Source organism: Lathyrus oleraceus, chromosome 3 (assembly GCF_024323335.1).
Source record: "Lathyrus oleraceus cultivar Zhongwan6 chromosome 3, CAAS_Psat_ZW6_1.0, whole genome shotgun sequence".
NCBI classification, from domain to species: domain Eukaryota; kingdom Viridiplantae; phylum Streptophyta; class Magnoliopsida; order Fabales; family Fabaceae; genus Lathyrus; species Lathyrus oleraceus.
The window spans coordinates 389,202,346-389,216,620 of record NC_066581.1 but is presented as its reverse complement, the minus strand read 5'-3'; the positions used below and the strand labels follow the sequence as shown (position 1 = coordinate 389,216,620).

At 37.0% G+C, this 14,275-nt stretch overlaps 1 protein-coding gene across 1 annotated transcript; it reads right to left on the bottom strand.

Annotated features, from left to right (window-relative positions):
• Positions 1-6,059: 6,059 nt before the first annotated feature.
• Positions 6,060-12,873, bottom strand: LOC127127884 (metacaspase-1). The gene is made up of 5 exons (XM_051057158.1): positions 12,346-12,873; positions 10,983-11,316; positions 8,091-8,211; positions 6,542-6,766; positions 6,060-6,343 (listed from the first exon to the last, which is right to left on the bottom strand). The coding sequence occupies exons 1-5, from the start codon at positions 12,701-12,703 to the stop codon at positions 6,284-6,286; spliced, it is 1,098 nt and encodes a 365-aa protein (XP_050913115.1). The 5' UTR covers positions 12,704-12,873; the 3' UTR covers positions 6,060-6,283.
• Between the last annotated feature and the right edge of the window lie 1,402 nt (positions 12,874-14,275).

Here is a 14,275-nt window from a genome sequence, read left to right as displayed (position 1 = left end):
CTTCCTCACATGGTGGATTGTTGGTTTAGGTTGAGTTTTATCCCTTTGATAACAAAAGACCTTAAGGCTTTTGATCAAATCAATTCACCAATCTTTGAGATTTTTACCCCGAACTACGAGGTTTTGATCCTACCTTTGTGATGGCATGTAGGCAATGGGTTCATCCATTCAAACAAAAAATTTGTAAAATATAATCTATTCTCTTCTCATCCCCCCAATCTTTTGTACAAATATTTTCACAAATACCAACCTACAACACATATTTGCAAAAAAGGGTTCCCTTAGAGTACTAAGGATGTTTAAGGTGCGTAAAACCTTCCCACTTCATAACCAACCCCGTTACCTAGATCTCTGAAATTTTTATTAGTTTTTTATTTGAAAAACTTCTTACCTTGGCTTTTGTTCGCTTTTTAGCCTTTCCTTTCGACAAACAAAAGTGCGGTGGCGACTCGAATTGTATGTTTACTTTTGGTTTAGTCAATAAACCTAAAGGTAACGAAAACCCCGCTACAGAAAAGTGGCGACTCTGTTGGGGAATTCTCTCTAGTGGGTTTAGCCTACTTTTTGCTTATGTGTGTTGTATGTTTATATTTATTTGTGACATATTTTTATGCAAATTTGGGATGAATGTATTGTTTGTAATGTATGAATTGCTTGATATATTAATTGCTTGTATGCTTGGTGGTTTCTTGTGAGATGAGTTCTATACCCGAACTCGAGCGCACTTATGATAGGAGAATGACATAGTCTTGTTGACTTATGTGGAGTTATTCCTTAACAAGTTAACTTGCAAGCCCATTCACTTGATGGAGGTCTTGTTGGGATCAATAATGTCACACGAGTAGTCGTGGTTAGGCATTACTCTTTCCAATATAAATCTTAGAAGCCAAGGACCTTAGATACCTAGCCCATCTTGGCCTATTTTAGGACGTAGTGCAAAAGTCGTTCAAGTGTAAGATTTGATACGATTGTTACGCGATACTACACTCATAAGAGTCCCTCTTGAGAATATTTTTGGAAGACGAGTAGTCGTTTCATCCGATAATATCCGAAAGATGAGATGATGACTATGGGGACCTTTTTAGAACATGATTGTCATGTTTAACCATAGTACACTCCCGTTGGGTGGTTCTTAACCGAGACTCCATGCTCGTGACTCTCAACAAACCCTTGATTCGCGGTTGATCCATTCTCGAATATCCTCAATATCAACGGAACTTTGGTTGGTTGATAAGGTGAAAACCATAATCCACCAAAATGGATGATTGATATTGACGATGACTTGAGCCATCCCGTGACCTTTGTGTGGTGTGACTTGCTTGATCCTTGAGTGTGGTTGTTGCATTCATGCATTCATTTGCATTCATATCATCAACAATAAAGATTTTCAAGGAATTTAAAGAGGTCTATTTGCAAATTTTCAGACATGGATAAGCAAAGAAGGAATACGAAGAAGTACAGTTTCAGACAACCTGACTTGAAAGAGTTAAGGAGTTTGACATCTTATGTATTAGAGCCTTTGGAGTTCAAAGCTTGCCATGGGAAACTTCTGTCTATTCTTTCTACCAAAGTGGATGAAGGTCTGATGAGTGTGTTGGTGCAGTTCTACGATCCTCTGTATCGGTGCTTCACTTTTCCGGAATTCCAGCTTTTGCCTATGCTTGAGAAGTATGCCTACCATGTGGGTATACCTATTCTGGATCAGTTATCGTTCAGTGGTTTAGAGAAGATTCCGTCTTTCCAAGAGATTGTTGACATGCTTCATATGGATGTATCTGACATTGTTGCTAATATGACTACCAAAGGTGGAATTCAAGGTCTCCCATCTGATTTTATGATTGCCAAAGCTACTTTATTTGGGAAGGCCATGAGTAAGGAAGCTTTTGAAGCCATATTTGTACTCCTCATCTATGGGCTAGTGTTATTCCCTAACATCGACAACTTTGTGGATATGAACGCTATTAGGATCTTCTCTTCTCTTAATCCCGTTCTTACTCTGTTGGGTGACACTTATTTCTCTTTGCATATGAGGAATGCAAAGGGCGGTGGTTCCATTGTGTGCTATCTGCATCTGTTGTACATGTGGTTTATTTTGCACTTGCCTCAGACGCTTGCCTTCAAGGAGAACAAAGGATGTCTACGGTGGTCCATGAGACTCATGTCTCTCACTAATGATGATATCTCTTGGTATAACCGTGTTTATGATGGTGTTCAGATTATTGACTCTTGTGGCGAGTTCTCCAATGTGCCTCTTCTTGGTACATGTGGTGGAATTAACTACAACCCTGCTTTGGCTCGCCGTCAGCTTGGGTTCCCCTTAAAGGATAAACCTAACAACATTTTGTTGGAAGGTTTATTCTTTCAAGAGGGTAAAGATCCCCATAACTTGAAGGATAGTATGGTTCGCGCCTGGCACAAGATTCATAGGAAAGGGAGGAATGAGCTTGGTCCGAAGAATTGTGTCGCTTTGGAACCTTACACCTCCTGGGTAAGGAAGAGAGCTCTCGAGTACCGTATGCCATACGAGTATCCAAGACCTACCCCTATGGTTATGGTTGGGCCATCAACCCTCCCTAATCAAGGAGTAGAGGAGTTGAGAGACGAAGACCGGTCGCGTGCATGGGTTCGTGAGCATGAGGAGCTTCTTCAGTAGCTCAAAGATAAGGATGCAGTGATAGAGTTTCTAGAGCATCAGGTTATCGATGAGCTTGATGATATGGTTACTTCTCTTCTTCCTCATTCATCTAGGTTTTGGAAGAGGAAGTATGATCAGCTAGCCAAGGAGAAGACCGATATGGAAGCAGCTTATGGGAGAGAGGTGAAGAGGCTTCGTGCAACTTATCTTCCGATCTCGAAGGCTTTGGATGATTGCTTCTAGGGATCCATAGGATGTTTCTTCTCCTTTTCTCTTGTATTGTATTTGGTTACCAAAACTGTACTACTTCTTTGGTGTAAAAAGTTTCCAAATATTATTTCTATGAGTATTCCATATATGTCTTAAAAGTTCAATATTTTCCAAATGTTTGCAAATGGATCTCTAAAAAGTTCCTCTAATTAAAAACAAATCATATGCACAAGCATTGAATGCATCATATGCATAAGCATGTTTTGTTCCGAGCTCTTGATCAGTGGTCTAACTCTTTGCTCTTCATTTATTTTGAAGACAAGCTGACGCACCGGTATAATACCAGAGAAAATCATCCGAAGATAATGGAACATCTCGAGCAAGAGAACAGGGACCTGAAGGAAGAGATTGTTAGGCTGACTGCCATGATGGAGTCAGTTCTGGCTGCACAAAGTCAAGCTTCACCAAATCCTGCAACTCCTCCCGCGAGGACGGTCATTTTTGAGGTAGCTACTTCAACAGTGTCTGCTGCAACAACCCACTTCGCTCCTACTATGCCAGCTGGGTTCCCTTGGGGAATGCCATCCAACTTCATGCCAGAGGGTTTTGCTCCCACTCTTGCTTCTATGTCGGCATCTAGCCCAGTCTTGTCTGTGCCACCTCCTGTTGTGCATACTCTTCCCCGTGTAGAAGACACCATTTATCATTCCGAGCCATCTGAGAGCCCGGACGTATATGAAAAGATGAACGAAATGAAAGATTAATTCCTTGAGTTGCACAAGGAACTGAAGACTTTGAGGGGTAAGGACCTCTTTGGGAAAAGTGCCGTTGAGTTGTGCCTGGTGCCCAACGTGAAAATCCATGTTAAATTCAAAGTGCCTGACTTTGAGAAGTATAAGAGAAATACATGTCCACTCAGCCATCTTGTGAGATATGCTCGCAAGATGTCGACACAGATTGACAACGACCAACTGCTGACTCACTGCTTTCAGGATAGCCTGACAGGTGCTGCGCTCCGGTGGTATATGGGGCTGGAAAGTGCAAGCATCCGCACTTTCAACGATCTAGGCGAGGCCTTTATGAAGCAGTACAAATATAATGTGGATATGGCTCCAGACAGGGACCAGTTGAGGGCAATGTCCCAGAAGGATAAGGAGACCTTCAAAGAATACGCCCAGAGATGGCGAGAACTGACAACTCAGATAGTGCCACCCCTGGAGGAGAAGGAGATAGATCTTCCTGAAGACTTTGAGCTCTTTCTATTACGAGAGAATGATTGCTAGTGCTCCCTCAGGCTTCACCGTAATGGTGAATATGGGAATGAGACTAGAGGAAGGGGTCCGTGAAGGACGTTTATCTCGAGATGATGGTTCCTCAGCAAAGAAGTATGGAGGATTTGCTAGGAAGAAAGAGGGAGAGACTCATGATGTGTCCTCTCATGTTAAAAGAAGGCCCTCTATAAGGAGGAAGGATGTACGTCCAACTGTCAACCAACACCAGGTGGCTCATATAGCACCTGCTTTTAGAGAAGTTCATCAACAACAATCACAACAACAACAACATCATCAACAACAACAGGCTTACCAGCCTCACAACAATAACAACGCCAGCACCAGCAATTACGAGAGGAAGCGGGTAACTTTTGACCCGATTCCGATGATTTATGCTGAGCTTTATCCTTCCTTGATTGATAGGAAGCTGATAACTCCCCGTGATCCTCCCGCTGTACCAGCCAATCCTCAATGGTGGTACAAGCCTGAACTCCATGTCCGTCCCGTTTAGGTCCGTCTCGCAAAAGTCCGTAAAAAAGTGAAGGCGGATCGGGAAAAATTCGTGTACACTGCATTTTTTTAACCTGAAAATACAAAAGTTTATATAAATGCTCATGTCCGTGAAGAAAATGGGACGGAACGGAGCAGACACATTAGAGAATGAGGACTTAAATCTTTGACGTATCCCGCATTAAAATGCGGATAAAATGGGAATGCCCAACGGATCAGACCCATTTTATCACCCCTACTTAGAACCAAACATAATGGAAAGATGAAATACTCAAAAGATAGGTAATTCAAATTTTATATGCAAATGTTTTGTTTGAATTTGGTCATATTTATTTCCTACTTTCCCTCCAATTTTAAGGAAATAGGGAATTTGATGGGTGCCATTGCGATTCTTCGATCCTTCCCTTAAAGCTAGAGATCTAGATAGGGGAATGTACTTTTCTCATGCCTTTAATTTATTTTCTCCATCTTTTCAGTGTACCAAAACATTGTTGTTTTTAAAAAGAAGGTAAAGGAATTGAAAAAAAAAGAGTATAGTTATGATTTAGTTTAAGTTTAGATAGTTAACTCATCCCTATAAATATACTTTTTTTATTTTATTTTAATGCTATAATTTTATTTGTTTAGTTTTGATTCTCATAAATACAAGTGATTTTGCTTCTGAACATTATTATTTTATTTTAATTTTTGTAAAATTAATTTGTATTGAAATTTATGTATATGTATGTAATATTTAAATTGGTCATTATAATATTTATAGTTTAAAATTAAAAAAATTACTTTTTTCAAGAATCAATTTCAAAATAAATCAATTTTATATGAAATAAGATAAATAAATAAAATAAAATAACAAAGGTAAAAGTTAGATAACATATATTTATAAAAACTACAATCAAATAAATAAAACTACATGAGTTAAATTAAAAAGTTACATATGTATATAAGCTAAATGCATATTTAAACTATTCATTTATGTGCCTAGAATATACTAGGGGTTTTTATTATAGGTCTTTTTATAAACCATAAATCTTTGACCACAAGATATAGACTAATCTCTTGAATCGGATTGGATAACAATATACAACAAAATTCTCCTTCACACTAATATAATTTAACATTGTCGAATGCTCATAACTTTTCTTTAAATAAATTAACATTGTTGGAACCATATAAAAGATGCTTTTGTAGTCCACCATATAAAAGGGCATCTTTTGATAAAAGCATAACTGAAAGTTTCTAAGCAAATAAATTTGATGCTGCAACATGCGTTTCAATGAATTTGGTAAAGATCCTTAATTAAATTACGGTAATAATAAGATAAAACGTTTATTTTCCGTTCATCAACTACACCAATCATCACATAAAAAAATAACAATCAATACAATGTGAGATTCAAACCAAGGTGTGATCTGAGACAAATTACCAAAATATAATAGAATGAATCATACCAAGATCTACTACTCATTAATACGAGTAAATGCAAATGCATTTTCAAATTCAGACATAAATTCAACCGAACATGTCGTTGACAAAAAACCGAATATATTAGAACCCCACCTACTTTATTATAAATTAATCTGTCATACTAATCAATACATTCATGTACACGGGCAACACCAATGAAATAAAATTGCAGAACAAAGAGTGCTGAGCATTATTATAATGAGAAAGGCTTTCTATAAACATCAAATGCTTCGCCAGCTGTTAACTGTGGTTCCTGTTGAAACCAAAAAAGGGAGGAGAAACAGTAAACAGCAGAAGTCAGTTCAAAATTAAGAGCCTCTCCATACTCACAAAACTTGTAAGGTGTCATAAAAGGTGAACTATATGACCTAACATCATATTGAGCATGAAAAGGAAACAGTTCAAATTCGAGATTTGAAATATGATAAGAGAGCTTCAACTGTATATTTACCTGTCTCAGCCCACCAGCAGTAAGACTACCTCCAGTCAAAAGCATGGAAAGAAGAGATGTTACCACATCGCCGCCCCCACTACCACCACCACCGCTGCCAGCATTTTTAATAGCAGTGCGCATTGCAGTAAGAATGGTGCCATATGTGGCACCTGGACCAGAGCGTTCTATTGCTTGGATGAAGCAAAATGTCATGGCTCCAGTTGATGTAATTTTAGATAGTGCCTGTTTACAGTGATAGTGACTATATTGTCAGACATATAAACACAGATAAATATCAGCACAAATAAAGGTAGCGAAGGCAAGTATGGATTTCCTAAATGAGTGTGAATAATTTAAAAATTTGTCTCATCCTTAAGTCATTCACAATGTATATTTTATATTATGGAGGAATTCCAAATATTTGGTTAGCAGGTTTATGTCTCAATTGATCCCACTTTGCTATATAGAATATAGCACATGCGTCGGCTGCATATCTGCCCAACACCATGCAGTTGACTTATATGACTCCAACTCCCATTACAGAGAGAAGCAAGGTAAGTATTCCCTCTTTTGCCACTTGGTGTAAAAGATTTTGCATTCGGACATAACATGAAAAAGTCTAATACAATTTACATTTGCTGGTGCATTTATCAAGGCAAAAAGGCATGTCTAAAAGATTGTAATAACTCAAGTGTGCCAAAAATCTAATAGGCCAAACGTATCAATATAGTGAAATTCATCATCTCCTTCAATGACCAAGGCCTATGCACCCTCAATATATCCTATTGGGTTAAGGTGGGAAGACACAAGAGTTTGCAAAAAGCTTGAGTGTAGTTCCAGCAACTAACCTTCAAGAATATGCAGCTGATAGGCAAATACCAATGTATCTCTACTGCATAGTGTTGGCAAATAGGCGAATACCAATGTGTCTCTACTGCATAGTGCTGGCAAATAGGTGAATACCAATGTATCTCTACTGCATAGTGTTGGCAAATAGGCAAACACCAATGTATCTCTACTGCATAGTGTTGGCAAGTATGCAGCTCATGCATGTGCTATATTTGTAATTGTATTTATGGGAATGTGGAATCCAGTGAGACCCAAATACTAATGTATCTCAACTGCATAGTGTTGCAAGCATGCACAGCTGATGCATGTGCTATCTTTTGTATTTTTATGTATGGGAATGTGGGATCCAGTGAAACCCAAATACCACATGCTAACCAAATATTGGGAATTACTCCATTGTATCAAGCATATATTGTTAAAGACTTGGGACGAATAAAGTTTCTAAATTATGCACACTCATTACTCATATGCCTTTGAATTTGTGTATGTCTCCACACACAGGGTAGTGGTTTTGGAAAATGGATACATGTATCCGCTACCTACCTGTATTTGTGTTGCTAGCTATTTCTGTGTTTAGCCTTTTGCAAAGCTTTTAAATATATCATTTTAAACATGATATCACATCCTAACCTATATTAAACATGATATCACATCCTAACCTACTAGCGGGTTACTAAGACACTAAGACAGGACATGATTTGAATTTTCTGAAACTTACAGATGTATCTGCAGAAGTTTGATGATCATCGCATCCACTAAAACTTATAACTTCTCCACCACTTGATCCCTTCCATACACCTGACCTAGGGCGATGGTCCTCCCATACATATTGTCCACGGCTGTTAGAAGAAAGAAACAAAGTAAATTCAAGCCATCAAGGGAACTATATATATAAATAAAGAATATGCCATATATCACGAGTCAAATGAAGAAAACACTATTTATTAGATACCTAGAATAAAAAATAAGAAGAAGAAGCAAGACAATGCAAAATATTTATAAATTTTTTTTCATCCCAAGTCTACAACAATCAGAATCTCTATTTTGAGTGAACAAATGCAGATAAAACAAAAAATAAATGGGAACAGTAAATAAGCATATCCTCTAGTCACATAGCTCAATACACACAATTGGTATAAGATCTTAAACATGTCTTCTCTTGACTTAGAATATAATCCAACAGACTCAACTAGGATTGCATCATCCACATTTGAAGGAGTAGCTTTGGGATGTGCAAATTGAAAAGGTATATACACATGAACAACCCTTGGTGCATGCCAGTGTTCCAGCTCATTTGTCAAACATTTATGAGCTAAGACGTCAATTGATATCCATCATCATATATACTCTATACTGGTCAAATATATGCAATTTAAACACCTTTCTTCTCTAGTGTTTTCTCACTGTCAGATTACATGCACCAAGGTAGTCATAATCAAGAATCTACCTAGGATAAGGAAGGAGAATGAAAATGTAAATCATGAGATTGTAATTTGTAACACTGATTGTAAGACCCTATCCACACACAAAATAACATTAATAATAAGAGAAAAACCTTCAAAAATCACTACAAACACTAAACAAAACTAATAATTAAAATATGACAACCGGTAAAACACTACCATGCAGGATAAATAGAGATAAACTGTTTATCTAGGGGAGAAATGCTTGCAATAGGATTAAAGGTCATAAAACATCATTTAGGATCAAGAGAAAATGGGTTTTCATGTTTCAACAATTGGGTCTCTGGATAAACCACTTTTGGTTAGGCACACTGGGATCATGCAATTTCACCAATCTTGTGTGAAAGCATGGTGAATGGTGATCCCGGTGATCTCACCAGATAGCATTCCAGAGTATGATCGAGATCGCCAAAGGATCCAAAATTGGTAGCACTATATTTTCTTTAGTAAATTAAATAGAAATAGACAAAGAAATGGTAGGTTCCATTGTTTCTATGATTACTTGTTAAACGGTGAGGTCCTCTCCTCTCTATATACCAGAGCCCTTCCTTCATTGAATAAGGCTCTCGTGTCGATCACATCCATTCCTCTCTTTAGACCATCTGCAGCACACATCACTACAGCTTTAATTCAACTATTTCCTAATAAGAATAATGCTGCAACACAGTCTCTAACACACCTTTGATCGGTTAAAATTCACATGGATCCCACCAAATTTATATGGAACCCATGTGAATTTTAACCGATCATAGAGTGCGTTAAAAATGTATGTTAGAGAGTGTGTTGCTAGCATTCATCTTCCTAATAATTGTTGTACTTCACAAGTTACGTTAATTTGTTGGCCAACAGTATCTCGACCCTGAACTATCAGTGCGTCGTAAGTATAGGCAAAGGTGTATTGATAAATAAAAATGTTATCATGAGATAACAGTTTGGTTCTAGGTTGTCGATAGCGCGCTATAGCATAGCGGAACCAGACCTCACCGCGACGCTTTTGGGTTGCTAAGCACTATCCGCGATAGCGGGAATAGCGGCCGCTGTTTGTGTAGTCATGGCGGTGCAATAGCAGCTTGTAGACCGCTATTGTGAAGATGAGTAAATTTGTAAATTCGAATTTTTTTAGGGAAAATTGGTATTTTGACCCTTTTATTTTACCTAATATAAAAGCATACGTGTTTGCTTTAGGTCATTTCACATGTTTTTTTCCTTTTCCATCTACACTCGCGTGTTTGCGTTTAAGAAAGCTATCTTCTTCGCATAACTTCTTCGCACAACTTCGACATTCTTCACAAATCAGCAAGCCATCCATCGTTCTTCAAAAATCATCACCGTTCTTCACCTATTCATCTATTTCTTCACCTTTCTCATCCATTCATATTTGATTTCTCCTATGTTTTGCTCTGTGCCTTCTCCTCTATTTTGCTCTATTTGGCTGTGTTGCTCTATTTCTCTTTTATTAGCAAACATGACAACATCTTCTGCAAGTGTGACACACTTCCAACAACAAAGATTTTTTAAAAAACCTATTGGTGACAATATTGACATAGGTTGGTAGTGGAACTCCTATAAAGAGTTTGAATCAAGAGATGAGCAAGATGATATTAATGTGGTGGAACTTAGAAGTGAAGATGAGGCAAACGGGGGTGTGATTTAGTCATTTTGTTTACGTTTAGAATTCTGTTTAGTCATTTTGAGTACATTTATAATTTGATTTTGGTGGGAACTTATATTGATGTTGGTGTTGGAATTTATGTATGTTGTTGCAACTTTTGTTTTTAAGGCATTATGCATGTTGTTGGAACTTATTTTAAATATTTACGTATTCATGTTAAGTATTTTCCTTGATTTTTAAAGCTCGCAATAGCGGTCATCCCGCTATCCGCCATGCCGCTATAGCATTTTGGGGGTTGCCGCTATCCAGGATTAAGAACCTAGGTTTAGTTATTGATCAGTCATGGGCACAATTACAGAAAACATAACTCACTAAATTTTTCTGTAAAAGATTTTGTTTTCCTTTCGATAAACCATTAATTCATCATTAAGAATTGTTAATCAAACATCATGATGCTAACTAAAGTCAACAATAACAAAATCATAACAGATAAGCCATGTAATTAGAAACTCTAAACTATCGTTAAGAAGGTAACCTGTTCATTCTGCAAAGAAATGGCAAATCCATAACTGTGCCACTATGGCAGGCATCAATTAGTGCATGCAGCCTAACCCCGTGAGTAAGAGGCCTTACGAGCGTTGCATTGATCTCATCATCTACTATCATACCCTGTGTTTCAAAATCCAAAGGGCAAATAGTCTCATCAAAACCATCGGCTTCTTCACCATTATAGTTCCTTTGCTGCGATCCATGACCAGAATAATGAAAAACCAGGGAGTCTCCAGGTTGACATCCTTGTGTAAGCCAAAACATTGCCATCCTGATGTTGTTCTTGGATGGAAATTTGGGACCACGAGGATCTTCTTCTTCTGCATTGAGACATTCGAAAGAGAATAAACAAATTTCCACCAAATCCTCATGTTACAAAACTAAATGAGTAAATGTTCATTTTAGTCCCTTAAGAAAACGGGGAATCTAGTTTAAACCCGCATAATAAAGACCACAAATAATTTCTCAGAATTACAAATCAGGACTCATTAATCCTTCTACCATGAACTGCTTTGGGTGTTTAAATTTTTGTTGGAATTAATTGTCTTGAGTTGGTAATTTCGATGGGTGTTTGTGTACTTTTTTTAAGAAACTGCATTCAGTTCCAAAATTTTCTTACAAACTAAATTGGGTTTTACTCAAACAAAATGCTTCACTTTTGTTATACAACAAATAAATAAGAGAAAATACTCAATATGGTCTAGAAATTGTATATCCATATCAACCTTGTTCACCCATTATTAATATTTCAAAATGATCTTCGAAATTGCAATTTTTTTAATGGTGTTGATTCCTCTGTTGGTATTTACAGACGATAATGATATTACCTTAGTAATGTCGGGATGCAATTGAAACCTAAGGACACCAGAAACACGACGCCACGGACAAGTCGGTACCGGTAACAATTTGAAAAAGACGAATAAACTAAATGTAATCACAAGTGTCGGTGTCGGTTTTGGACACCGACACTAACATGGACACGCCTAAGGTGTCGGTGCTACTGAGATTGAAACTGAGTATATAATGTAAGGAAATTACATGGATCATTTCAGTATAATGATAATGTGGAGATTACTGATACAATCTTATAATTACAGCTACCAAATTGAATTGAGTATTTACTTGAATAAACAGTATCCACAATCACCTTAATGTTCAACCATGGAAACATTTAAGCATGAGTAACTTAATTCCAAACTCAATTTTAACCAATTCAATTAATTTTCCAGAATCTAGATCTTTCTCACCCAAACACACAATTAATTTAAACTAAACTAACCAGAAAAATAAGAAAATTTCTACGGTTACTTTCTCGATAAGGCATAGATGGAATTCGATCGGGAACATACCAGTGAGCATAATGATGGAAGATTCAGGAAAACTATACTTATTGATGAGAAGATAACGCATGCACTTAGCGTCATTGATGCATCCCTTAAGTTCATGGCGCGAGAATTTATACGAGATTCCGACGATCACGGCTTTCTTACGACCGTGAGGGTTTGGCAGAGGACCAGGCGGCGTTTGGCTGTAAGGGGAAGGCGGAGGAGGCGCGTGAGGAGACGAGAAGGGTTGAGAAGGGATGGCGCGTGGGTCGGCAACGAGAGTGACAGCTTGGCAGAGTGCGCAGCGGATTGATCCGGCGCCGGGTGGGACCTGGAGAGGCGTGTGGCAGTTGGAACAGTTGATAAGTACGTTGCTGTACATGGTTGTGGAGGTGGTTGTGTTGGGTGAGATGGTAAATTGGAGAAGATGGTAGGGGTAGAATTGGGATTTTGTTGACGGAGAAGAAGAGAAGGGTGTTCGAGGAGAAGCGATGGAGTTTGGTGAAGTTCAACAAAGAGAGGCACATAATATTGCTTTACGCGTTTTTATTTACTATTATTTGATACTATTAAATTGATGGTTTTTTTTGTGTGTGAATTCTTAGAAAATGTTTATTATTATGTTTGCTATTGAACAAAAAAAAGTTCATTTATAAGTAATATGTTTATATTGTTTAAAATTTAAAAATAATTTGTGAAAAGAAAAATAGTATTGGAGAATACTCAAATAACACAATTAAAATAAGAGAATTACTTAAAGTACCCTTATGAAAAATTTAAAAAGTTTTTGGAATTTAAAAATGTATTTTCAGATGCATTTTATTTCACACTCAATTCATTCATAAATGAGTTAAATTTTCATTTTTTACAAATATTAATAGGAAAATGTATCTTTATATAATTTACGAAAGTATATCTTTGGATAGAGTTTTAATCAAATACACATCAAACCCTCATTTTTTTTCTCATTTCCAAGCAAAAACACTCATACTCTCAAACTTTTTCAAGTCACTTTCAAGTTTTGCTTTAAAAAGTCTCTTCCAAGTTTCATTTCTACTTCATTCAATCCAAGTGGTTTGTCAATTTTTACTTTCAACATCCAATCAATCGAAGTGTTTAACATCAACTACACATTTGCTAGATTTTTTAATCCAAAATTTTCACATTTAATTTTTTATACATGCATTGAGAAATATGAATGTTAAGTAGTGTAATATACATTAATATATTGATAGTTATAATCATTGTTAGTATAATTGATAAATGCATTTTGAGCATTTTTTGTTTTCATACATTTCTACCATTTGTGTTTTTTCTGAGTTGCAGGTAAATGCGAAAATACACTTTAGTAATGTTTCAAATTTTGATTTTCAAATAATACGAAAGTGCATTTTCATATTTGGTTTGTTTGCATTGTTTGGTTTGACTTCGAATGTGTTTCATATGGGTTTGATTATTTCTACTTTGTCTATGTTATCTAGTTTAATTATAGGTAACATGGTTGATAACCAAGATTGATTAAGGTTCGACAGAGTGTCCTAACATGTATCTGTTAGTAGGGAAAGAGCCTGTCCCCCGCGGCCACCGGTTAATGTCAGTTTATTTGATGTGGATGTGATAACTTCTGGGGTTCAAGCATCTTCGACTTCGTCTTCATGGAGGTGGCAAGTGTCACCTGTTGCTACCTCAGAAGCCTCATTTGTCCAGGTGGATGCATTTGACGTCGATGCAGATGTTTTTGAGGAAGTTGGAGGATGTTCATATAATACATCTCTATTGACTTTGTATCCAGACCATACGTGTGGGACTGAGAGGTAAAATATATGTATTTATTATTTGAAACACATTTGCTATAATATTCTAACTTTTTGACGATGAAGTATTTTTTGCAGTACTGTAATGCTTTAAAATGCAGCAACCATGGTCGGAAGATTGTGAGGCAGCAGCAGCCTAA

What these genes read in the sequence shown, in the direction of transcription:
- LOC127127884 (XM_051057158.1), bottom strand. Translation starts at nt 12,703, where the DNA reads ATGTACAGCAACGTACTTATCAACTGTTCCAACTGCCACACGCCTCTC. An exon ending in TTCCATCATTATGCTCACTG is followed by an intron (nt 11,317 to 12,345) that starts GTATGTTCCCGA and finishes GTCTCAATGCAG; the next exon opens with AAGAAGAAGATCCTCGTGGT. An exon ending in TTTCTTTGCAGAATGAACAG is followed by an intron (nt 8,212 to 10,982) that starts GTTACCTTCTTA and finishes TTCTTCTAACAG; the next exon opens with CCGTGGACAATATGTATGGG.